Here is a 27,608-nt window from a genome sequence, read left to right as displayed (position 1 = left end):
AGACGAGGAAAGATGGTGTAAGGAGACGAGTCGATAGGTTAGCAACTGACCCCGCCCACAGGAGGTGGTGTCTAATGGGCAATTGCAACGCTAGAATGATACAGTCATTTTATTGTATCTAGCCACGGAAAGGAAATGTTTGTCGTGATCTTTCAACAAACATGGAACGGAAGAAGCACGCTGGCGAGTCAGTGAGTTAAGACAGCCATTGCTTATTACAATTCACGTAATTCAGGGCGAAAATAAGGACACAAACTGTTGTCTTTTTAATTTATAAATACACTGTACAGTTAATTGCAATATAACAATACGAGTGTCTAGCTATATGTACAGTTAATGACAGTACAACAATATGAATGTAAAGGTATATGTACAGTTAATGACAGTATAACAATGTGAGTGTATAGGTATATGTACAGTTAATAGCAGTATAACAACATAAAAGTATAGGTATATGCACAGTTCATGACAGTACAACAATATGAGTGTATGCGTGTGTGTGTATATATATATTAATATATATATACAGTTAATGACAGTAACACAATATGAGAGTTTATGTATATATGTACAGTTAATGACAGTCCAACAATAGGAATGTATATGTATATATGTACAGTTAATGACAGTACTACAATAGGAATGTATATGTATATATGTACAGTTAATGACAGTCCAACAATAGGAATGTATATGTATATATGTACAGTTAATGACAGTCCAACAATAGGAATGTATATGCATATATGTACAGTTAATGACAGTACAACAATAGGAATGTATATGTATATATGTACAGTTAATGACAGTACAACAATAGGAATGTATATGCATATATGTACAGTTAATGACAGTCCAACAATAGGAATGTATATGTATATACGTACAGTTAATGACAGTCCAACAATAGGAATGTATATGTATCTATGTACAGTTAATGACAGTCCAACAATAGGAATGTATATGTATATACGTACAGTTAATGACAGTACAACAATAGGAATGTATATGCATATATGTACAGTTAATGACAGTACAACAATAGGAATGTATATGTATATACGTACAGTTAATGACAGTCCAACAATAGGAATGTATATGTATATATGTACAGTTAATAACAGTACAACAATAGGATTGTATATGCATATATGTTCAGTTAATGACAGTACAACAATAGGAATGTATATGTATATGTATAGTTAATGACAGTACAACAATATGAGTTTATATGAATATATGTATATATGTATTCAGATACATTTTCTGAATAATACCAAGTTCCAACGTCATAATATTTTCATGATGTGGAAATAGAACAATGAATGGATACTAAGCTTAATTATATTTGTTGTGACTGTTTCTTTCATAGGTGAATGTAAATTTGCGTTTACACGTAAAGATACATATTATGAAAAGGTGTCAAAGTGTCAAGGATTGTGTCCATCGGAATGCTTGGATCTATACTATACCCGTGTACCTGTCATGACAACACAATTACCCTTCGAGGTGCAATGTTAATCCCTTCATATTGAGCACCCCATATATTTCCGTGTGTTCTGAAGAGAATCGAGGTTATATGCTTTCGGGGTGGCTTTTAATCCTAACCGTTATAAAAAGGAAAATAACAACACCAAGGGTTCGTCTATTGAACTTGGTTTTGCCTTCTCAGGGGTAGAGCAGTTCTCAAACAACTGCACTGTGTACCCGCGTACCATGTTGCAAATATAGTTCCAAAGTGTAACATATCTTTCGTGAACCCTGTCTTTCAGTGAAAGAAGAAATGCCCCATCAAAAGACAGTTTAGCTTTTGAATACGCCGAGGAGATTACCAGCATGAATACTACGACTTCACTGTTAGGCCTGGCTATGACAGGATATTGAACACTCAGCCACAAGACAGCTGAGGGTCGGGAGAGCCATGGCTGACTCCCAGGGGGCTGAAGAGGGGAGTCCCGGGGGTGAGAGGAAGAAGAAGGTTGGACAGTATGTCCTCGGAAGGAAGATCGGAGAAGGACGGTACACCACGGTCAGGCTCGGAACCCACAACATTGCACATGAAAGGGTATGTATTAAGCCAGTCCGTTTTCATTTTGTCACGTTGACATGCTGCGGTTTCTTTCTAAGGTGTATGTTCATTTCTGTGTATGCGGTTGTGTTTGTTATATGCCTGCCCTGATGTTGAGATATTGCTGTAAGTGTAACATTGTTACATTGATCGGTGTGTACCGTGTGGTTCGTCAATCAATTTTACGTCATACATTCATGTTAAATAAATACACAATGCCATTTAGAATGTGGTTAAATGTAAGAAATGTTATATTTCGGATAACACTTTCTTCGTTGGTTGTTGTTGGTTTGTTCTTTAACGCCGCACTCAGCAATATTCCAGCTATATGACGGCGGTCTGTAAATAATCGAGTCTGGACCAGACAATCCAGTGAGTGACATCATGAGCATCGATCCACGCAATTGGGATCGATGACATGCATCAACCAAGTCAGCGAGCCTGACCACCCGATCCCGTTAGTCGCCTTTTACGACAAGCATAATCGCCTTTTATGGTAAGCATGGTTGCTGAAGACCTATTCTACCCCGGAATCTTCACGGGTCACACATTCCTACCTTTTCTGACCTTGTGCTGGCGATTAGGTGATTAGACGATTGTGACTCAATCATGGAAGTAATAGATTCTGTACTTTAGTGAGAAAGTGTTTTCACAAATAGAACATTTGTTACATACATGCATGTTGTTTACATTGCTTATCAAGTCTGGGTACCATGTGTGAAGTTGGTTTGTTGTTTTACACCGCACTCACCAATATCCCAGCTATATCACGGCGGTCTGTAAATAATCACATTTGGACCAGACAATCCAGTGTTTAATATCTTGAGCATCGATCCACGCAATTGGGATACAATGATATGCATCAACCAAGTCAGCGAGCCTGACCACCCGATCCCGTTAGTCGCCTCTTTCTTACGACAAGCATAGTCGCCTTTTACGACAAGCATGGGTTGCTGAAGACCTATACAAACCCGCATCTTTACGGGACCCGTGATTGAAGGTCATTTATACTGTCCCCGGCCGTCCTATTACTGGAATATTGCTAAAAGCGGCGTGAAACCATCCTCACTCACTGACTCACTGTTTTCAAGTCAAGTCATTTTATTCTTAAAACCACGTTGGTACAAGAACACGTTTTCCAGAATGTTTACAACTATGTGCTAACTTACACGTGATTAAAGACAGACACATGAGTGCTGGGGTATGACATACAACATAAGCGGTGTTGACAGTAGCAGGGTATGAAACTCCCCAAAATTTCAGCCAGACCACAGGACTGGCTAGCTGAAATACTTGCCAGCCCTGACCAAAACCTGCCTGCCCACTATAATCATATGTTTCTCAGGATAAGCTAACGGGGTTTCTTTTTGGTTACATTTTATCATTCATCTTTACATGTGAATTAATGCTTATCATTGGGAAATATTTAGAATATTTTCACATATGAAATATAACCTGACCGTCGGGCAGGGGGATTTGAAAATCTGGCAGCCCGAGTTGAAATCTCGGACAGTCGGGCAGGCAGGTATTTCGAACACTGCTGACAGTAGTGAGGATAATCGAAATGAATTTTGAAAGTTTCTTGATATCTATCAGTCTCGTAGATCAAAACCCACATTTACATATAAATACGTTTGGCCAAATAAAATATTTCTCCTGTAAGTACATATATGTAGGAAAGCTAAAATAAGAACAATTAAATAGACATTTAAAATCATCTGCAGTAGATACAATCGAAGGCACATTGAAGAATAGATGTCCCCAGCAACCTTTAATTGTCGTAAGAGGCGACAAAATGGATATTCGGGTCGTCAGGCAGGTGACATGGTAGATGCATGTCTTCGTATCCCAATTGCCTGGATCGATGCTCATGATTTTAATCTCTAGATTGTCTTGTCCAGACTGGATTATATACAGACCGGTGTCATATCGATTAAATATTGCCGAGTACTGCGTTAACGAAAAACACACACACAAAATTATCGAAGGATTGAATTGAATGTTAATAACTAAACTCTCAAACGCTACTTGCATGTCCACCAAAGTATGACTAACAGCAATATTGTTTTATTGTTTCATGTATTTCAAGAAACATAATCATAGTAACGCCGGCTAGGTACACACTATATCCGGTCTTTAAGATCTAGGTGCAGTGTTCACGGCTTTATTACGTCACATCTATAAACTAAAACGTTAATATATATATAATTTAATTTTCAATGAAGGATTCCGTTGTCATAGAATACCAACAATTAGTTTGTTTGTTGTTTAACGCCGGAGTGGCGTATATTCCAGCTATATAGCGGTGGTCTGGACCCGTGAAGATTCCGGGATAGAATAGGTCTTCAGCAACCCATGCTTACCGTAAAAGGTGAATATGCTTGTCATAAAAGGCGACTCACGGGATCGGGTGGTCAGGCTCGCTGACTTGGTTGATGCATGTCATCGATCTCAATTGCGTGGATCGATGCTCATGATATTAGTCACTGGATTGTCTGGTCCAGACTCGATTATTTACAGATCGCCGTCGTATAGCTGGAATATTGCTGAGTGCGGCGTAAAACAACCAACCAACCAACCAACCAACGGTGGTCTGTAAAAAATCGAGTCTGGACCAGACAATCCAGTGACTGGCATCGTGAGCATCGTGAGCATCGATCCACGCAATTGGGATACGATGACATACATCAACCAAGTCAGCGGGCCCAACAATTAGTACGTATTCAGTGATGGAAACCTGTCTCAAAATGAAATACGTGTAGAACTGTGGAATCACAACTAAGTATAGGAAGAAAAACAGAATGTTGGACCTTTTTGTCAAATGCATGTAACATGTTTATATCAAGCAACCTGATCCTTAATCTTTACGTAAATCGCATTAACTTGTGTAAATTGCACAAAAGTATGACACATACTTGTAAACACAAACTGTGACTTAACACTAACATGTTGAAAAAGATATAACGAAGTAAAGGGTAATTGGGAGTTTAGACTGGTTTGATGGCCTTCGCCCGAAGAGAATCCCTTCGATTTGGTACACGAGTAATTGCATTCGTGACCAACTCGTGTTATTCCGGGACAAGCCGAATAGCATTCGTGACTAACTCGTGTTATTCCGGGACAAGCCGAAAAGCGACTCGTGCCCCTCTCGTGGCCATTTTTGCGATAGGATTCTGTCTTAGCCCAAACGGGCATACCTAAAATAATTGTCAACTCGTTGCGTAATGGTTCACATGTATTTCCTCATATATTATATATATTTCAGATGCAATTTAATGCACATCTGGACATGCGGAATTATACGCGCATTCTGATTGGTTTGTCGTATTTTCGCACATACAATTCACTGATAGGGGGGCGAGTCTTCTTGCAGGTTACGGAAAGGGGCGAGTGGTGACGAATGGAGTAATTGGTATCGTAGTTTAAACGACCATATAATTCTATCGTCGACTGTCAATTTCCGCTAACAAACGGGTGCTGTAAGTAATACAATAGGATCTGTTTTGTTGGAAACTGAAATCGAAGGAGTATTTGCCCAGTGTCTGTAATTATACTATATATTAACGGCAGAACAGGAGATAAGACGACCGCTGCCTCGCTCGGCACAGGTCCCCTATACACGTCGCGTTCATTGTTACATGACTGTGTTGACGACCAAGCAGTATGTTATAACTGATCTGACAGAACGATTAGTTTTGTACAATATCATACCTGTATTAATGGGAGCTGATAAATAGGAACGGGTTAATATATTGTTTGAACTCCGACAGCATTGCAGTATATTTATTTGAATGCCGTTTTTTCACATCGTGACAGCGGGTTGATAGAGAAAGACAGTTTTATTCAGTGTACAAAAGCATGATCAGACAAGCGCATTTTATATCAGATTTAGAAGTGGGTGTTTTATTTATATACATGTTTAGAAAAAGACAGATTTTTCTAAAAATATCAGTGATCTTACTCTTAGTGATAGAAATATTTTGGACCCCTCCCTTTTAATAATGCTATATCCGCCCTTGTCATTTAGTATGTAAGGAGGTGAGACTAAATTAGAGGTCAGTCTACAAGTGGTGTCGATGTACCATGAGGGGAGGAAAAAACCGTACATAATAAAATATACACGCTGGTACCCTACAAAATGTCTCCAAATATGGACAATATTATTTAAATGATTAATGCAGTTCAAGACATGTTAGTTACAACTGTGAAGGGTTTGCAGGTAGAATATAGCAAAGAGATGGCCCAGTCGTCTAAGGCGCCGCGATTCGCTGTGCAGCGTCCCTTGGGCACGCCAGAAACCTATGATTATGGGTTCGAATCCCGGTTCGCCCCGATTATGTTTCTAGGTTTGTCAGCACCATACCCGTGCTCGTGGGTTTCACCGAAGTGGTAAACGTCTGAGACCTGCATCACTTCGGGCTTTCCTCCCACATTAAGCTGACACGCCGTGATATAACTGGAATGCTGTTAAAAGCGGCGTTAAACCAAACTCACTCACTCACTCAACTCGCAGGCTGAACATATACGATGATTTACGATTTTCCTAACGCCACCAATAGCCATTGGTAAACCTCTTCCCCCGACTGACCCTGTGTGCAAGTAGCTCTGCTACGATGTCAGTGCACGATGTTTACGTAATAACTGTTCGGGGTCCCAAATTTGATTGGCTCTCTTGGGTTTATTGCTGACTTGACATTCACTCAGCTGCTGATAAATAAGACTAAATCATTCTCAAGTTGGTCCTTGAAAAGTTCCCTGAAAATAAAAGCCGTTAGTAGAACAACTAATAGATTGGACGAAACACCGTTGGCAAATTCAGTGGTTTATGCGGTTGATAGCCGACTGGTTCAGGTTAGTAAATTACTGTTGTCTTTTATGTATTATTTTGTTTGCTTGTTTGCTTGTTTGTTGTTTAAAGCCGCTCTCAGCAATATTCCAGCTGTATGACGGCGATCTGTAAAAACTCCAGTCTAGAACAGAGAATCCAGTGATTGACACAATGAGCATCGATTACGCAATTGGAATACGATGACATGCATCACCCAAGCAGTTATATACAAAATATCAAATATATCATTGAGACAAATCATTCTTGAAATAAGAGGGGAGAATTAAAGAAATAAATAATAAACAGACCATGATAACTCAAAGTCGTTGCTTATAATATCAATCACTTGATGGTCCATACTCCAATACTTGCAGGCCGCGTTATATAGCTGGAACATTTCTGAGAGTGGCGTTAAACATCCAAAAAACAAATCAAATAACATCAAAAGAATGTATCCAAGCGTGTGCATTGAAGAATCCTATTTCAGAATAACAATCCACACCATATGAAAAGCCTTGTCACATGGAGAGCAGTGTGGCGACAAGGCGGGTTTTACGTCATCGAATATTTCCCGTGTATTTTCCGTATCGCGTCTAAGTATTCATTGTTATTGACATATATAAACATTGGCCGTTATTGATGGACAAACAAGCACCTGCTGTTTAATGTGTGTTTGATTTCTACAGAAACGTCCTACTTGGAATTAGTGTCGTGCGCGTTCATGCTAACATTACCAAGAACTACGGCCACCTACGTATTCCACCGTTTTGAAGATTTGTTATAAAAAAAGATCTCTTGCCCAAGTTCGATAAATTAATTACCGTAAGGTTCACTGAGCGACTTTAGGAGCCCCTTCATACTCACGATCGCACACACACACACGCGCACACACACGCTCTCACACACACGCCCTTTACGCACGCACGCACGCACACAAACACACACAATGATGTGTGTGCCATTACTCCGACGTTCTTGTCCCCATTAAATACATACCAATATATAGTTATCAACTTGAGAAGCTGGATCTTTATGTTTTGAAAAAAGTTTTCTGAAAATGCTTGAAAAATAATAATTCCCATTCTTTGCAAGATAAAATAGGGATGTTCTGTAAAAGAATGTATGGAGTGTATGGAGGATAAGACTTTGTATGTTTTGACGTGCTGACTTATAATGTCCGGATGTAGAGATGGTTGTTATTTGTGTATCTATGGTTATTTGAGTAGTAATGCTGTATTGATTGCTGAAACTGGTGTGAAATAATGTGACAAGAACGTGACAAAACATGTTATCCAAGTCGAGGCAAATTATACCACAACTGATACTGCCACATATGCCTATAGAGTAAAGACAGATGTACTTTTAATGTTTACCGCCTACCCTAGTGTTTATGTTTCTATAGCAACAGTGCTAATTTGTCCCACCTGGTTACTAATGTGTGATCTGTTTAAAGATTGATCAAAAGCCACTCAGTGCGTGTAGCATACGATTTATGACTGTTCTCATCCAAATAATCGTTTACCAAATATCTTCTACCCTAGCTGGAATCTCGTAAATATTTGATTGTCAGGTGTAACATTTCTCCGGCCAGTTTATAATTACGGTTTCGTTGTTCATATAATTAGTTATATATCTTTAATCGGCATATGCTTTTAGTACGGCACATCGCCTTAGCTTAATTAACATGCACTTGCTATATAATTAATTTTCAATTACGATGTCCATGGTGAAATGTATTGTGTTCTTGAATTTAGGTGTAGAAATGTATCGTCTTACATGTTGTTGGTAGTAACATTGGACACACATGCCACCATCACAACGGGCATTGCATCTTAGACTTGCACAAGTCTCTAAGGCAATAATCATTAGTTTAAATCATAATTTGTAGATTATGTAAATTATAAAAAGTTGTCCCGAAAGAGACTGGAGTTCTGTCCACATTTCTAGACTTGCCTATTTGGAGGATAGAATTACTATAAATCCATGGATATTTCTTTCAGTGCAGCCTTGGTGCAAGGCTAGTTGTATCTGTGTGTTGCTGTTGGGTGCTTCCTGATCTGTTCATATGTCTAATCTGGGAAATACAAATCGGGCGATATGTGTATTCGACGAATCAGGCATGGATGCAGTCCTACATTTCCTACATACTACATTTCAGTACAGATGCTAGTACCACAGGAACTCGTTAATGGCCAGTAGAGAAAGTATATACCCCCTATAGATAAGTAGAGAATTATATATAAGAGGTATATATTTTTATGTCATCCACCACGTTCGAAAAAGGTAAAGTCTACGACCGACAAGCACATTGTCAACAACGTAGCATTAGGATCTGCGCTTTCAGAACACACACACACACACACACACGAACACACACGAACACACACACACATCCTATATATGCGGTAATATATGCATCGTGCAAGTCATTAACAGTAACAACTTCTTTAATAGAGCAAACGCCGTTGCTACTTCAAAGGCTTGTTTGTTGGATCTTTATTCTCTTGATCTATGCTTCAGCACGATCTCACTCTCGATCTCAAACACGTGTATGATAAAGGTACTCGGCTCTGTAGCGAAACGTCGAATTGAAAGAATCAATACATTGAAATCAACCCTGTCTTCAATGATACTACAGCTTCTTAAGAATGCCCCGAGAAATAGTGTTCTACTGTGTGTAGGTGTGTACAAGAAACATGAAATCAGTACCCTGTGAAGACGTGGTTATCCAGAGCTTCTGTATGTTGGTGTTGCTTATGGTAGTGTAGATAGTGGATCCGTTTCGTGACAGATATTGGGTCAAGTGTGCACTTTGTGACAAAAGCATGAAAGTTGTAGGTAAAAACATTCCAAATATTTTCAGGTATAGGGCCACCCCAAAAAATCCAATATGGCCGCCAAACTCAATATGGCCGCCATGGAGGAATGAAATTCTAGTATATCACAATTTGCACAATTTTTCACGAAACGGCCCCACGAAGATGGATGTAATGCCCAAGATGGGGACAGGGGCAGGGGCAGGGGCAGGGGCAGGGGCAGGGGCAGGGGCGGGGAATATATTCTCATGTTCCACACTGAACATTGTATCGGGGAAAACGTGACGACTGTATTGAGCTAGCGACATATACTAGTTAAGACGTGCAGCCTAACTTTCCAACCAAGGACTCCTGGAATAATTTACCGTGTAGATAACTGATTGAACTGTCGAGATACTCCCAACTGGATGCCAAATTAGCAATCGGCTCAAGATAGCCACTCCTGTACAAATTCTTCCACACGCCATCTATGATGACTTGTGCAGTAATTAACGTTAAGCAAACCTTCTACAACGCACGGTGCACCAGTGTCTGTAAGGACCTACACTACATAGCAGATAGCTGTTGTCTTGCACTGTAGAAGTCCCTACAGCAGACTGTATGGGACACGAGTTGCTTAAAAATCCTATGATCGTGGGTTCGAATCCCAGATTTATAATTACAATATTGCCACTGTACGTATTGCATGAACACCACATGTATACAATTCGGCTGTGGTTACGTTAAGGTCTGTGCTTTCGTCAAACCCCAACTACCTCACTTACTCATTTCTAGCTATTCGTCGTGAGCAAACCATCCTCAATGCCCCGCCTGTCTCCTACTTCCTCCCTATACCAACACCTCCACACATGTGTTGTAATTCCCGTGGTCTCTATACAGCTCCCTTATCCACACGATTAATTGTCACATTAGAGAGCTGTGTGTAAGTTATTGAATGGTAGGTGATTTATGCGTCCGCCAACATTCGGGGTAATTAGGTCAATGTGTTATCAATGGGTTGCTACAACGTAGAGGGATTAATGCCGACCACAGACTCAATAGGTCATATTTGCATTCCAAAACTAACGTCTTTTACATTTGTATACTGATGCCAGTGTATGGGGGTTGTGTAGTCACAGGTCATATCACATCATTTGTACTGTAGGTTGTTGCTGACAATACAAGTATTATGAATTGGGACATTACTTGAGTTACTACCGGGGGTGGGGGGAGGGGTGGAAGCGAGGAGGGGTAGTCATATTATACCTACAGGCTTTTTACGTTCTAGTGTTCCTAACTACGGAGGGGGCACGGGTGGAACAATCATCTAAGGCGCCGCACATGGGAACGCCAGAAACCTTTGTTCTTGGGTTCGAATCCCGGTTCGCCCCGATTATGTTTATCGGTCGGTCAGCACCAAACACGTGCTCGTGGATTTCACCAAAATGGTAAACGTCTGAGACCAAAATCACTTCGAGCTTTCCTCTCACGTTCAACTGACACGCAGTGATATAATTGGAATACTGTTCAAAGCTGCTTAAACCCAACTCGCTCACTCACTCACTCACCCACTCACTGCATTACCGCTGCTACAACATGTGGACCGACACAAACACACGTAAGGGATTATGATTGTTTTTTCAAAGTTGTGAGTTCTGTTACTAAATTATATGTGTGTGAACCAAATGATGTTATTTCTTTGAAATGAACTTATTTTACAGTCCCAATAAAAGTTATTTGTCTTTTACGCATCTTTTATTTAAACTTTTACGCATCTTTGACCTTTTGATACAAAAGAAGTTTTATTAATTTTAACAGGAAATATTCTTTTCTGAACCAAATTTGTCACCTGTTTTTCTCCGTGTGTGATAACTGGTTTAATTACTGTCAAGTAATACAAGGGAGAACATGGGCGTTTAAGGATGTAATTGTGTATATCGACCACTTAGCTTGTACCCTGTACGTCCACCTCAACACGAGCTTCACTGACAGGAAACACTGGACGCTGTACGCGTACTTCATCATTTATTTACAAGTCCATCGAAGTACTCAGACCCACTTGCTCATTATTCTCCACAAATGCATTAGTTTCTCCATCCCTCTTGCATGTTGATCATGTAAAGGCTTTCTTATAGTCGATTCCAATCTCACACAGAATACAGAGTGAGATCGTGCTGAAACATAGCTCAAGAGACCAAGACCCAACAAAGAAATCTTTGAAGTAGCTTTAGGTTTTTTTTCAATCAAGCGTGTTTTTATATATATATATACAAAAATGAGGTAAATGTTCACTCGGTGTACATGTAATATATAATAAAATAATAAAGTCCACGTTAGTCCATCATCTTCTTTATATATATAAACCTGCTGAAAGCGCAGATCTTAACGTCACGTTGTTGACAATGTGCATGTCGGTCGTAGAATGTCAAGAAACTGTTCAAACAATGAAATGAGAGGCGGTGTTTACATGCTGATATTTATGCCGCTCACAATGGAGAGCTTGAAAGGACTCAATGTTGTGTAAATACTGGCGGAAATATGATGTGATATGAGAGACAGCTTGAAATCAAATACATTAATGAAAGCGTTCGAAGTACATTAATGCTATTTCCCCAAGACTAGCACCTTTCAACTATTGAGTGCTGCTGCTGAAAACACGCTTATCACGCTCCTTGAGAGGCCATTTGTCAAACAAACGGGAACTATGATAAATATCTCCATGATCGCATCACAAGGTATTTCATGTCCTTGCTACGTGCTCCTGCAAAGTTTACATGCGACATATTGTTGTTCTGGTGTGTGTTCTTGTTTGTTAGGCTAGGCACGGTGTCGTGTTTGTTAGGCTAGACACGATGTCTTGTTTGTAAGGCTAGACATGGTGTCGTGTTTGTTAGGCTAGACACGATGTCTTGTTTGTAAGGCTAGACATGGTGTCTTGTTTGTAAGGCTAGACATGGTGTCTTGTTTGTTAGGCTAGACATGGTGTCATGTTTGTTAGGCTAGACATGGTGTCATGTTTGTAAGGCTAGACATGGTGTCTTGTTTGTAAGGCTAGACATGGTGTCTTGTTTGTTAGGCTAGACATGGTGTCATGTTTGTTAGGCTAGACATGGTGTCTTGTTTGTTAGGCTAGACATGGTGTCATGTTTGTTAGGCTAGACATGGTGTCTTGTTGTTAGGCTAGACACGGTGTCTTGTTTGTTAGGCTAGACATGGTGTCTTGTTTGTTAGGCTAGACATGGTGTCTTGTTTGTTAGGCTAGACATGGTGTCATGTTTGTTAGGCTAGACATGGTGTCATGTTTGAGAGGCTAGACATGGTGTCTTGTCTGTTAGGCTAGACATGGTGTCATGTTTGTAAGGCTAGACACCTTGTCTTGTTTGTTAGGATAGACACCTTGTCTTGTTTGTTAGGCTAGACACGGTGTCTTGTTTGTTAAGCTAGACATGGTGTCTTGTTTGTTAGGCTAGACACGATGTCTTGTTTGTAAGGCTAGACATGGTGTCTTGTTTGTAAGGCTAGACATGGTGTCTTGTTAGGCTAGACATGGTGTCATGTGTGTAAGGCTAGACATGGTGTCTTGTTTGTTAGGATAGACACGGTATCTTTTTTGTTAGGCTAGACATGGTGTCATATTTGTAAGGCTAGACATGGAGTCTTGTTTGTTAGGGTAGACCGGTGTCTTGTGTGTTAGGCTAGACACGGTGTCCTGTTTTCAAGGTAAGACACGACCGGTGGTAAAGACCATGAAATGCGATGCTGACGTAGATACGGTAGAATACTTTATCCATTCGTCAGTCAGTAAACGGTTTTAGTATACAAAATGGGGTAAAATGTATGTCACTAAATTGACGTATAGGAGAAGATGGCCTATCTACGGAAGTCTTTTAGGGACATTTGTTGTGTTTTTTTCGTTTTTTCTTGAAATTTCAAGATACTAACTTAAAATTTCAAGATGCCATGTTGAAATTTCTAAATACTAAGTTTAAATTTCAAGATACATACTAAGTTGAAATTTCAAGATAATGACCTTAAAATTTCAAGATACTAAGTTGAAATTTTAAGAGACTAAGTCGAAATTTCAAGATGCTGTGTTGAAATATTAACATGATTAAAAAGCTAAGTTGCAATTTCAAGATACATTAGTTGAAATTTCAAGATAATTACCTTGAAATTGCAAGATAATAAGTTGAAATTTCAAGATATGTATGTAAAAACCAAATGACCCTAAAAAGCTTCCGTATCTATCATTTAACCACCAAACGCCTTTAATTCCAATTTTCACTAGATACAGTCAACCTTGAACCCTTACATGTCGGTTACCCTGCAATCCGTGCAGTTTGTCACATACATTTCATGACCAAATACCTCCCAAACATCACAGTAAAAAACAGTAAAGATCCCGAGTAGAGTAGGTCTTCAGCAACCCATGCTTGCCGTAAAAGGCGACTATGCTTGTCGTAAAAGGCGACTAACGGGATCGGGTGGTCAGGCTCGCTGACTTGGTTGATGCATGTCATCGATCCCAATTGCGCGGATCGATGCTCATGATGTTAATCACTGGATTGTCTGGTCTAGACTCTATTATTTACAGACCGCCGTCATATAGCTGGAATATTGCTGAGTGCGGCGTAAAACAACAAACAAACCAACCAACCAACCTTGCTGAATATCAACTGTTCACAATGGAGTGGTGGGCTGAACTATGGCTTGACTTATATGTATATTGATTTCCTTGTTTTTGTTTCTCATTATGCTTGCCGTGAGATTAGGGGGTTGACTCTTCTCGAATTAATACTGAGTGAGTGAGTTGGGTTTAACGCCGCTTTTATCCGTATTATATCACGGCGTGTTAACTCAATGAGGGAGGAAAGTCCGAAGTGATGCAGGTCTCAGACGTTTATCACTTTGGTTAAACCCTTGAGCACGGGTGTGGTGCTGACAAACCTAGAAACATAATCGGGGCGAACCGGGATTCGAACCCACAATCATAGGTTTCTGGCGTGTCCAGGGACGCAACTCCGCAACAGGGGAGCACAGCGAACTGCGGAGCCTTATACGACTGGCCATCTGTGCCCCGAATTAATACTGTTATAGTTTTACATTATACATACCATGAGCACAGATGACAATATCGATTGTGAACACAGTCCATCTCATAAGGCTTCTGTTCAGCAGGACATACACTACAAAGACCCTGCACCAAGGAACCCGCCTTATTGGAAGTAACACTGAACTCACAATGCGTATACTTGCTGAATATTAGAACAGGTTCTATAGTCAGGACGCATGCATTGTGCATATACATGCTTCATGTAAGTGCAGGTTCTATACTAGCCGGGGGCACGGGTGGCCCAGTCGCCTGAGGCGCAGCGATTCGCTGTGCAGAGTTGCGTCCCTTGGGTATGCCGGAAACCTATGATGTTTCTAGGTTTGTCAGCACCATACCCGTGCTCATTGGTTTAACCGAAATGGTAAACGTCTGAGACCTGCATCACTTCGGGCTTTCCTCCCACATTAAGCTGACACGCCGTGATATAACTGGAATACTGTTAAAAGCGGCGCTAAACCCAACTCACTCACTCACTCACTCTATACTAGCCTGACGCATGCATTGTGGTTCAGTCTGTCATTCAGACCCTGAAATAAATATATCCGATACAGCCCATGCAAGTCTATAATGTTTGGCAAGTCTAGATTAATGCAGTATCTGAAAATGAAGAAAGTCTCTGGGCTCCTTTTTATTATAAATTATAACCATAATTTAACAACTATTTTTTTTGTAAAATATGTTCATTTCAGAGACTAGATGTTAGTCTAATTGTGGTGGAGCATATGTTAGAACTGGGGTTTTGTTAGTTGGCGGTGGGTCGCACTGACATTGTTTGCGACGATGTTTTGTGACCGTCTACCGGGTATAGGCTGGTGCATCGTAAGATATCGTCTCGGGTGCCGAGCTACATGTGCAGATTAAGGCGACAAAGGTTTGGTTACCATGGTGGAATATGAGAAAACAGGACAAACCTTTGAGAATATTTCTCCAAAGATTGTATATGGCAGACCCACCTGGATCCTGACTGCCCATAATGTTCCGTCTGTTTGGAAGCTCCTGTAAAATAGATTTCAATCTTTGGTACCTGTTAATTCGAGTTAATGCTGTGATCTGCGAAACGATTCTTGAATGAATTTACTGTCTACTTTGAGACACTTTCAGACCTGTTGGGACTTAACTTGGATCATGACTTTATTTACAATATGGTCTTTGCTAGGGGCGGTCGGGTAGCCTGGTGGTTAAAGCGTTCGCTCGTCACGCCGAAAACCCGGGTTCGATTCCCGACATGGGTACAATTTGTGAAGCCCATTTGTGGTGTCCCCCGCCGTGATATTGCTGGAATATTGCTAAAAGCGGCGTAAAACCATACTCACTCACTCACTGGTCTGTGCTGTATTTATATCTCTCGGATACGAGGAAGAAATTTGTCTTTGGAAACGTTTCTTAAAATTATCTAGGATAACATGATATATATTGCAATAAAAATGATAAATGTAAACTTTGAAAGAAAATGTCCCTCACAAAAGACGCGAATCCTCTTGGTGTTATTTTGAATAGGACTTTTTAACCATACAACCTGTCTCCTGCTTTGGAGCCACTTGACAAGTCACGGCGACACTCTGCTTTGTCCGCTTGCGTCTCGTATGCTTAAGGTTACTTGTAAATTGAGAATAAACTAACCGTGTGTATTTATGCAGCCTCGCACCGACAGTCTGTTATGACATTTTCACTGAAAGCCTATTCTAGACAGGTAATTCTAAACAGATCCACGACAGTGCTGCCAGTTACAAGAAGTAGTGGGTCACATCGCATGCTCCACACACACCGAATGGGCGAGTTGTTATAACGATCACTGGGCTAAGTCGAACGTGAGAAATGGTGTCTGGGATTTGTGTAAGTCAAGCTGGACTCTTTCTTAATATAAAACTCTGTCTAAGCTTATGAACTTGTTGATTGATGAGGGTTGGAAATGACCAAATGTGGTTAAATGTCGCCACCCCACGGAGACCGTCTTAGGGGGGTAATCCCATACTATTGTATTCTTTGTTATTTTTCTTCCATTTGTGCCGAGGTATTATTAGATCGACATAAGCAGCGTGGATATGACCATGGCCCTTTGTGTGCACAGGAAGCAATATACATAGGAGTCGGTGCAATGTCTGTGGCAACATAACTATCAGAAATCTGATTGCAAAGTAAAACACCTGCTACAAAAGCCACTCCAAAAAACAAAAATCCATCATAAAACCCAAACAATTGACAATGTAATAACTAAACTACAAACAGGCCACACTAAGTTTAACTCCCACCTACACTAAATTAAAAAAAACACCAAACCGTTAAATGCCCCCACTGCAACTTAAAAGAAACGCCTGAACATGTAATACCATATTGCACACATTACCAGCAACACAGAACAAGACTCCAAGCCACACTAAACTGCAACAATCAAATGACACTAGCAACGGTACTAAACCCCCTAAATGACTTACAAACCTTTAAAGCACAGGCATATATCAAAACAGGCCTACTTGGCCGCATTTAAAAATAAAATTTCAACAAACAAGCTGCCAATAAACCCTAAAATTCTAAACCTAAACTCCCTTTAGTCCCTCCCCCCCCCCCCCCCCCCCCCCCCCAAACAATTTTTTTTCCAAATTTGTTCTCCAAATTAAGTAAGCAACCCTAAAAAGCCCCACCTAGGTTGCCTCACCTTTTCGGGCATACCCTTTTCGACCAAACACCAAATGGCCTGGCTGCCCGTGCGCGAAATACGCATATGTCGGAAAGCACACGTTAAATTCCTAATTTAAGTAAGTAAGTAAGTCAGTCTGTAGCCAAGGTTGCGGGACACGGACAACCGACGTCAATCAACAGCAGCTTATATAGAGAGGGTTTATACTTGAGCTTTTATGTCATGATATTCTCTTTGACACCTCCTTTTTGTATCGTGAACATTTAATAAAACGTGGATATGTAATCATTCTGGGCGTCAAACTTCTTTTGAAAACGTTTGGTATAGGAAATCACGGTTGAGATTTGAATATGAATCTGCAGTGACAACATTGTAATACATACAAAACATAGTCGGGAAAACATGCCTCCTTTACTGCATGATTGTGATATTGCCATCACGTGCATGTGTACATCTATACTACAATAAAACCACTCAAATGTCTTTATCGTTTAGTTGCTGAGGTACAGAGCTAATTTAGCGGTTTTTTTTATCAAGTCTGTTTGTTTGTTATCTAAGGCATCACTCGCCAATATTCCAGCTTTACAACGGCGGACCAGTGATTGATATAATGAACAGGGCTACATACCGCTGCGGTACGAAGACAAACAATCAATACAATCACAGAGTCTGACCACCCGAATTAACTCATAAGGCCCTCATTTAAATTCGTTGTAATGTAGCATTTCAGGGTAACCAACTCCGACATGCACGAAGATAGCTCGTTGCACAGTCGTTGATTCTTGACACATACATTAACATTAATTCAGGTTGTTTTTGATTTGCAGGTGGCAGTAAAGGTGATTCCAAAGAAGGTGTTGGTACAGAAAGAGGCTGCACGACGTCACTTCCGGCGGCAGGCACTTCTATCCCAGTATGTCCACCACCCCAACATCATCCGTCTCTACGAGGCTATGGAGACACCAAACAGCTACTACCTCGTTCTCGAGATGGCCGACAGGGGGCACTTCTGTCAATACCTGGCTCAAAAGTGAGACATCACATCGTTAGCCCAACATTTGGATATGAGTGGGTTTGTTTGTTGTTTAACGCTGCACTCAGCAATATCCCAGCTATATGACGGCGGTCTGTTAACAATCAAGTGATTGACACCATGAGCATCAATCTACGCACCTGGGATACCATGACATGCGTTAACCGCGGCAGCAAGCCTGACCTCTAGATACGGCTAGTCGCCTTTTACGACTGCCATGGTTTGCTAAAGATCACTTCCGACCGGAATGTTCACGACGAGGATATCAGACACATACAAGTTCATTATCATACCTCCATGTCAGAATGATAAGATCTGATTGGCCCACGTGATAAAATACTGTGTCTCCTGCCTTAGAGGGAAATAAATTTCTCAGCGGGAGAGGAGAATAAATCCCTTATACCCCGCCACGAGCAAGACATCCTGCACGTGGATTTCTGAAGGAAATAAATCCCTTACACCCCGCTTCGAAGCAAACGCCGCACGCTTTTCCCGCGTCAATGAAAGTCACTTGACATAGCACAAGTTAACCTCGACTCAATCGAACAACTGTTTTCGTTCAATTTTGAATTTTTAAAAATTATTTTACAATCTCATATTACAACATGTCGGTAATATAAATTCGTTGTAGCAGGATCACTGGATGTAAATTGGGTTTTAGGCGTCCCTCCGCCTCCGGCTCGTGGTATAAAACCTGACGCGGGACACCTCGTGATCCTGCTACAACTTCTATTTTTTACATGTATATTGCGAGTACATGAGCGATAATGGTTTTATCAACTTTCCAGCAATATCACATTGTTCACCCATTCGAACCCAGGTGAGCATGACGAGTTAACGTTTCATACCACAAGAATATTATTTATATGTGATACGGTGTTCGTGGGTTCGAATCTCTGGTTCGCCCTAATTATGATATTTGGTTTGTCGTGCCATACCATACTGTGTTGGTTTTAACACAGTGGTAAACATCAACGATACTTTAGCGCCGTTAAACTCACTCACTCTTACACGTCTCAGTTTACAAAGATTATAGGGTACTAGGAGCCGTATCAACGCTGTACAAAGTATCCATTTAAATACTTGATAATTTTTTCATATGACATGTATTAAAAGGACAATTTCTTATAAAATAGGCGGTGTCTTGACGAGAACGAAACCCGGAAGTTTGCCTCCCAGCTGGTGTCGGCCGTCGACCACATGCACGTGTCCGGCATTGTCCACAGGTTTGTTTGTTTGTTAATAACGCCGCACGCAGCAATATTCCAGCTATATGACGGCAGTCTGTAAATAATGTCCCAGCCATATAGCGATCTACTGCCTGTGATCTCACACATTGAGATTTACATGTACAGACCGCCTCCCTGGCGCAGTAGTCCGGTGGATCGATCCCCGGCCGCATCATACCGAAAGACGTGAAAAGATGGGACTTGTTGTTACCCTGCCTGGCGCTCGGCATTAAGGGATAAAACAAGGACTGGTCAGATCGGAGTCGGTATACTGTGTCTGAGTGGATTAGTAATCTTAACCTGCCGCATGGTATCTCAGTAGGCTAGCACTATTAAAAAAAGGCATAAGTCGGTACATGTACAAGTACACACATAAGTCCCGTTTCACCCCACGTTTAAGTGAGTGAGTATTGTTTTACGCCGCTTTTAGCAATATTCCAGCAATATCGCAGCACAAGTCCCGTTTCACATCACGTTTTAGTGAGTGAGTGAGTGAATATTGTTTTACGCAATATTCCAGCAATATCACAGCGGGGGGAACCAGAAATTGGCTTCACACATTATTCTCATATCGGGAATCGAACCCGGGTCTTCGGCGAACCATCAGGCTACCCGACCGCCCACCTAACGTTTTCCATAAACATAGTCATACACGATGTTCAAGCACAGACCCACCTTACACGTCAGTCAGCTCATTTTATATATATGGACTGAGCAGCTCACACAAACATGTCACAAACAACCTGAATACTTCCTTCACCTGTGCTGTTCATGCTTCAGAGACCTTCGATTGGACAACTTCCTGCTTGACAAGGACTTCAATTTGAAAATAAGCGGTATGTCATCAATATATCAATGTACTGGTTATAGATGTCATAACTTGTACTCAGATTATGTCTTTTAACATGACCTTTCATTTTGGCCTCTAGAAAATGGGAGTGGGGTGAAATATAATGAAATAATGTATCTCGCTTTTCCTTTAGTTCACAACCAAGACTCTCTTGAACGAAGGACCCCAATCCATGGTTACTAGACATACCGTCGAACCTCGTTATCTCGAACGTATCGATATCTCGAACCTATTCTCAAATCCCGACCACCTCACTAAATAAATACATGTACATTTGCCCGCTTATCTCGAATTCGAGATAAAGTTACATAGCGCTATCTCGAACCTTGGACTCTGTCCCAACTTTGACTTTACTATTGATTTTGTACCTTTATCTCGAAGTTGGCATTTGCCACATTAACAGTTTTGAGAAGCGCAAATTTAATATCTAATACCTTCTAGCATAAAAGTAAAGTGCCATTTAAACAATTTGTCAACAAATTATACATGTTTTGAATTTTATCCAATCGTTATGGTAATTTTATTGACAAATATTTATCGTGAGTAGATATGATCAAAACATGGCGGCACTTTCTGGTTACTATACTACTGTTACTTGATCTATCTGTTCATACCGCGTTGTCTCTAAAGTCTGGATACAACACTGTCCCGCTAGGTTCGAGATAACGGGGTCCGACTGTATATGTATAAGTACAAGACATAATATTTTTCAGTTCTGTAATGTGGTATCGCTTATGACAATTTGCATAGTTATACAGTTTTAGTAGAAGTGTGATAACTTGTTTCTATTGTGTGTCCCAGATTTCGGCCAGGGGAGCCACCCTGTACCCGGTTCGCCCCACCCTGCGCAGGGGATGGCCCCTGCCTACGTTGCCCCCGAGATGTTCACGGGGAAGCAGGGCGGACCCGCCGCAGATATATGGAGCATGTGAGATTATACATTATACGATAGTCGTTATCAGTGTGAAAAGTACTTCAAAGATCTGAAGTTCACAGTAGACAATTACAGAGTTAGTTTGTGATAGTTCATTATACAATAAATAAACAACTAGCTACGTCATGAGCACCATTAGATATATCTGAACCTTTTTGACTCAAGCCACTTTATAAGCGTTAGTTTGAAAGGCATCTACAAGGGGATAGTTTGATCAGGCGTCTACAAGGGGATAGTTTGATCAGGCGTCTACAAGGGGATAGTTTGATCAGGCGTCTACAAGGGGGTAGTTTGAGAAGGTGTCTGCAAGGGGATACTTTGAGAAGGTGTTTACAAGGGGAGAAGGTGAGATCGCTAAATGTGATAAGCAAGTTCTTATTTTACACTTTTAAAAGCGATGTTAGTATTGTTGTCTCACTGTATTACATCCAGAAACTGAACAACTGTGCGTGTACAACATATTTTACGACTGTGTATTCCAGAGGCGTGTGTGTGTTCACCATGTTGAGCGGAAGGCTACCGTTCATGTCAGACACCCCTTCCTCTCTGCAGCAGATCCACGCCAACATTCTTCAAGGCTGTCGGATTCCGGCGAGTCTGTCTCCAGGTGATGTCAACCAACTATCTATTAAAGTAGCGTTCGTTAACAAAGACAATGCAGTAGTATTGGAAAAGCTATGTTTGCTGCAAAAAAGATTACTTTGATAGACATATATAAGGACGTTAGAAATTTGTAAGCAGTTACATAGACTTTGACTCACCTGCATACACAATTAGACCTTTGAAGATCTTCAGTAACCAATGCTTGCCGTAAAAGGTGACTGTGCTCGTGGTACAAGGCGACTAACGGGATCGGGTGGTCAGGCTCGCTGACTTGGTTGATGCATGTCATCGTATCCTAATTGCGTATATCGATGCTCATGATGTCAACTACTGGTATGTCTGGTCCCGACTTGATTATTTACAGACCGCTGTCATATAGCTGGAATATTGCTGAAATGCGGCGTTAAACAACAAACAAACAAACAAAGCATACACAATTACGAATGTATACCTTTTAGAATATCCCTAATGAGTCTCTGGGTCGGTTCAAGTCACTTTCATCTGCTCTGTCATAGACAGTAACCAGTTAAGGTGCACTACGTTGATTAAATAAATCATTGATTTTCAAGCGTCAGAAGGAACTAATCGATATTTGCACAAGGGATGAGAGCAATGTGACTTTACTGACATGGTCATAACATATTAATGTGTTCGTGCATGCAGGCTGCAAAGACTTTCTAAGTCATCTGCTGGAGCCTTTCGAGAGCAAGAGGATAATGATGGACGACCTTCTAACTCATCCCTGGCTCACCAACGATGGCCACTCAACCGTCCCACGTCACCCCCAAGTTCTCAAGGTCACGCCAGAAGCTGTGGATATTAACGTTGTCCGATACCTCTCCCAGTACTTTGGATTCAATGAAAGTGAACTGCTTTACTCAGTGAGTGAGAGGAAGGTGGACAGTGCCTCAGCTGCTTATCTTCTCATGGTGAAGGGTGTGGAAGAAGGATTTATTCTTCCCCACATGACGGCGAGATCAGACTCTACTACGTCTACTCAGACGACCTCGACCTCTGGTGACTCGGGGGCCTTGCAGGATGTTGTGTATCGTGACCATCTGCCGCGGGTTGGCGCCTCATCTGAGGAAACTGTGACGTGGCTTGCATCATGTCGACCTGTGTCCCTTAAAACGTCTTTTTCGTTGTTTCGAAAAAGTCATGCAAGTAATACTCTCACCAACAGACCGAAAAGTTTCGATCCCCACATGATTCCATCGGTGAAGACAAAGAAGCCGTTTTTAACGAGAAACTCACAGCATAAGCTTCCAGAAATCAGTAGTACTCGGTCCCATTCGCCCGACCCACAATATGGTACCTACGGACGGCATAGAGACGCGTGGAAGAAATCTGAAAGTGATCAGTTGAACGTGCGAGGACAGTCCCCAGTCCGAAACAGGGAGATTTATGTCAATATCGACAGGCTTATGCCCCAGGTGTTTGGGTTCGACCCTCCCGCTCCGCCCAACACGGCTTATGGAATGAGAAAACGTCTGGGCAGGAAGGCGGACGTTGTTGAGACTGACAATGGGAAGGCAAGGTCAGGGACGCTCCCATCTGTGTGTGAAAGGGGTCCAGGTGACCCTGGAGGTGACGTAGAGAGACAGAAGTCTCGGATCTTGTGTAGTGTTGACTTGACGTCTCAGAAGCGACCACTGTCCTACGGGCAACCGCTATCGTCCCCGAAACAGCTTACGGCTAGGGAGCAGAGAAATGCCACCATAGCTGTGTTCAGAAAGATATCAGAACAGAGTAAGTATCCGAACATGACACATTAGAGTGTTCGGGAAGATCTCAGGACAGAGTAAGTATCCGAACATGACACATGAGAGTGTTCGGGAATATATCAGAACAGAGTAAGTATCCGAACATGACACATTAGAGTGTTCGGGAAGATATCAGAACAGAGTAATTATCCGAACATGACACATTAGAGTGTTCGGGAAGATCTCAGGACAGAGTAAGTATCCGAACATGACACATTAGAGTGTTCGGGAAGATATCAGAACAGAGTAAGTATCCGAACATGACACATTAGAGTGTTCGGGAAGATATCAAAACAGAGTAAGTATCCGAACATGACACATTGGAGTGTTCGGGAAGATATCAGAACAGAGTAAGTATCCGAACATGACACATTAGAGTGTTCGGGAAGATATCAAAACAGAGTAAGTATCCGAACATGACACATTGGAGTGTTCGGGAAGATGTCAGTATATCTTTTAAAAAATATTGAAATTATTAACGACTGCTGTAAGTTAAGCGAATAAAGGTTTCGTATAGGAACGACCAACTCTCTGACCTGACCTGACCCCGACGTTATCGATCGGTGCACACTCTCAACCACAGGCGTTCACTGAGGCCTTGAATGTTGTAATCGTTATCAAACAACTTTTAGGCAAGTGTTGAATGATTCTCTTTGAGTTCTTCTAAAAAAGAGCATGCTCGATTGTACCGCAAATGTTATGAAATGAAGACACCGATGGCCGGAGCTGCTGGAATATTGCTCGTCATGAAAGGAACGTGGACTATTGGAAGGTTGACTTCTTGTATTATATTTTATGAGTAATAGTGATTTATAGGTATGGGTTATAACTCGGTGCGTGCCATAATATTTAGTGAGACTGTTTAGTTGATACGGAATTTCTTCACTTCAGACGCGATGAACAGGGCACTGCAGTGGAACAAGCAGCTATCTGAAAGGCCACCTACCTCCATGTCGACGGAATCAGCCGAGAAGGATGACTTCCTCAACCCGGTTATAAAGGTCACCATCTCAACATGTGACAGACAATAGTACAACTGAGTGATCGCCAAGACGAAGGTCAACACAAAGGTCACCATTTAAAAGTGTCACCTTGTCAACATGTGATAGACATATTTGTACAACACTGTTTGAACACGAAGTCATGAAATTAAACATTTCTATGTGCTGCTCACAGACATACGTGGTGCTCCGACACTCGTAAATCACTATGCAAGAAACATTGGGACCAGCCTCGAAAGCTTATGACGCATACCGCTAAGTACAAGGTGGTCCAGGCAACAGTGTTGCTGTCTTCTCGTGAGAGACATATATTGATACTGATGTTGACTGCCTTGTTGGAAGAATCAGCACGTGTTGCACCTCGCTGTTGAATGGAAGAATCGCACGTGTTGCACCTCGCTGCTGAGTGAAATAATCGCACGTGTTGCACCTCGCTGCTGAGTGGAAGAATCGCACGTGTTGCACCTCGCTGTTGAGTGGAAGAATCGCACGTGTTGCACCTCGCTGTTGAGTGGAAGAATCGCACGTGTTGCACCTCGCTGTTGAGTGGAAGAATCGCACGTGTTGCACCTCGCTGTTGAGTGGAAGAATCGCACGTGTTGCACCTCGCTGCTGAGTGAAAGAATCGCACGTGTTGCACCTCGCTGCTGAGTGGAAGAATCGCACGTGTTGCACCTCGCTGCTGAGTGGAAGAATCGCACGTGTTGCACCTCGCTGCTGAGTGGAAGAATCGCACGTGTTGCACCTCACTGCTGAGTTGACAGTCAGCACGTGTTGCACCTCACTGTTGAGTTGACAGTCAACACGTGTTACACTTCACTGCTGAGTTGACAGAGGCAGCACGTGTTGCACCTCACTGCTGAGTTGACAGAGGCAGCACGTGTTGCACCTCACTGGTGAGTTGACAGAGTCAGCACGTGTTGCACCTCACTGCTGAGTTGACAGAGTCAACACGTGTTGCACCTCGCTGCTTAGTTGACAGAGACAGCACGTGTTGCACCTCACTGCTGAGTTGACAGAGTCAACGCGTGTTGCACCTCACTGCTGAGTTGACAGAGTCAGCACGTGTTGCACCTCGCTGTTGAATGGCGACGTCGCTGCATCACGAATCACGTGCCAGCCATCACAGATTAATTAAAGAGTGAGTGAGTGAGTGAGTGAGTGAGTGAATGAGTGAGTGAGTGAAAATTTAACGTCGCATCGGCATTATTCAGCCATACAGGGACGATGATTAATTAAAGATTTCAGAGACATTTGTGTGTGTGTTTCAGGCAGTATGCTCTAACTTATGGAGCTTGATCATCCACGAGTACACGTTTCACATATCTTTAAAGAAACAGCGATAAATCTACTGAAAGCAAACAATGACGTGAACGAAAATATCATTTTATTCCAATATTCATCAGATTATTCTGGCCTTACATTTTGAAAAAAAGCCTTCACTTGTTAACTATGTTAACAAGGGCCCTTGGAAATTATAAGGTGTCAGTGCAAAATACGTTATTGTGATAAACTATGCGTGACCCCATTTATGCATTCAGACACAGTTAGTCTGCATATTCGGTGCATTCCCTCAGCTTCCAGAAGCGAAGAGGGCTCATGCAGTCGTCTATTCGCTTTGCAGAGTTGCATCCCATAGGCGTGCCATAAACGTATGGTCTTGGGCTCGAAACCGAAATTCGGCTCTATTAGGTTTGTCAATACCATGCCCGTGCTCGTAGATTTCACATATTAGACCTGCATTTGTTCTAGCTTGACTCGCACATTAAGATGACCGACCATGATGAGACTGAAATACTGTTCAAAGCGGGGTTCTACCAATCTCACTCATCACTCATAAGCGACTAGATGTATGTCAATTTCATACATAAACATATTTCATCCAAAGTGAAAATTCAACATTTGCGTCACTCATCCCATTGCCATATACTTGCAGTAAGCACGTGGTATTGGAAGCATATGCCAAGCAAAACGTGGCGTTCTTTTCATTTCTAGTGAACAACTCGCCTAACGGCGTCAATCTGCATCTCAAATCACAAACAGTGTGTCAATATTTTGGCATGCCTATCAAAGAAACTATAGCTGATGATCCTTGCAAAGTGTTTCGTTTGAAAGTCTTTGAAAAAAATGTTAGTTTCAAACTATGATAAAAATATGTGTAAATTTTTTATGACAGAAAAAGGGTTAAAAAAACAAAGAATAAGTTTGCAAAGAATACGTTGATGTTCCTCACCTGAATCCGGGGCACTCATTATTTCGATGTGCCAATTATACTTCACAGTTATAAATGCAAAATATAAGTCCAATTCATATTGTTGATTTTTAAACTTATAGTTTATTTTTGCATGTTAACTGTCAAATAAACATGTATTTTTCCTGTTCTTGTTGTGTCAATGTTGGGAAATACACACTCTCGCGTATAAAATTACATATCAAACACGTATTGATTCCGGGTTAGAATTGGTCCCCAGCAACCTATGCTTTTCGGAAGTGGCGACTTATGGATGGGGTGTCTGGCTCGGTAACTTGGTGGATCAGGTGTCAGTCATCGTTTGATTGTTTTTTGGTCATGTAACGCCGCATTCAGCAATATTATATTCCAGTTATTTGACGGCGGGCTAAATCGAGTCTGCGCCAGATGATGCAGTGATTGGCACCAGGAGCATCTCACACACGATATCAAATCATTCAGGGTAGTTTGGCGTGTTGTTTAACGCTGCACTCAGCAATATTCCAGCTTTATGACGGCGGTCTGA

At 41.5% G+C, this 27,608-nt stretch overlaps 1 protein-coding gene across 2 annotated transcripts; it reads left to right on the top strand.

Moving 5' to 3' along the window:
* On the top strand, nt 1-27,230 carry LOC124138215 (hormonally up-regulated neu tumor-associated kinase-like). Of its 2 annotated transcripts, none has more exons than XM_048384431.1 (9): nt 1-187; nt 1,773-2,065; nt 18,267-18,469; nt 19,609-19,698; nt 20,482-20,537; nt 21,353-21,479; nt 21,968-22,092; nt 22,752-23,837; nt 24,743-27,230. In XM_048384431.1, exons 2-9 carry the CDS (start codon nt 1,922-1,924, stop codon nt 24,880-24,882), a joined length of 1,971 nt encoding a protein of 656 aa, XP_048240388.1. In that variant the 5' UTR covers nt 1-187; nt 1,773-1,921; the 3' UTR covers nt 24,883-27,230. The 2 variants fall into 2 exon arrangements, with proteins under 2 accessions (XP_048240388.1, XP_048240387.1); XM_048384430.1 differs by having other exon boundaries at nt 1-191.
* Nucleotides 27,231-27,608: the final 378 nt, after the last annotated feature.

Source organism: Haliotis rufescens, unplaced genomic scaffold (genome assembly GCF_023055435.1).
Source record: "Haliotis rufescens isolate VD_foot unplaced genomic scaffold, xgHalRufe1.0.p SCAF_5, whole genome shotgun sequence".
Classification (NCBI taxonomy): domain Eukaryota; kingdom Metazoa; phylum Mollusca; class Gastropoda; order Lepetellida; family Haliotidae; genus Haliotis; species Haliotis rufescens.
The sequence above is the reverse complement of the archived record's forward strand: the minus strand, read 5'-3'. Positions and strand labels throughout refer to the sequence as shown.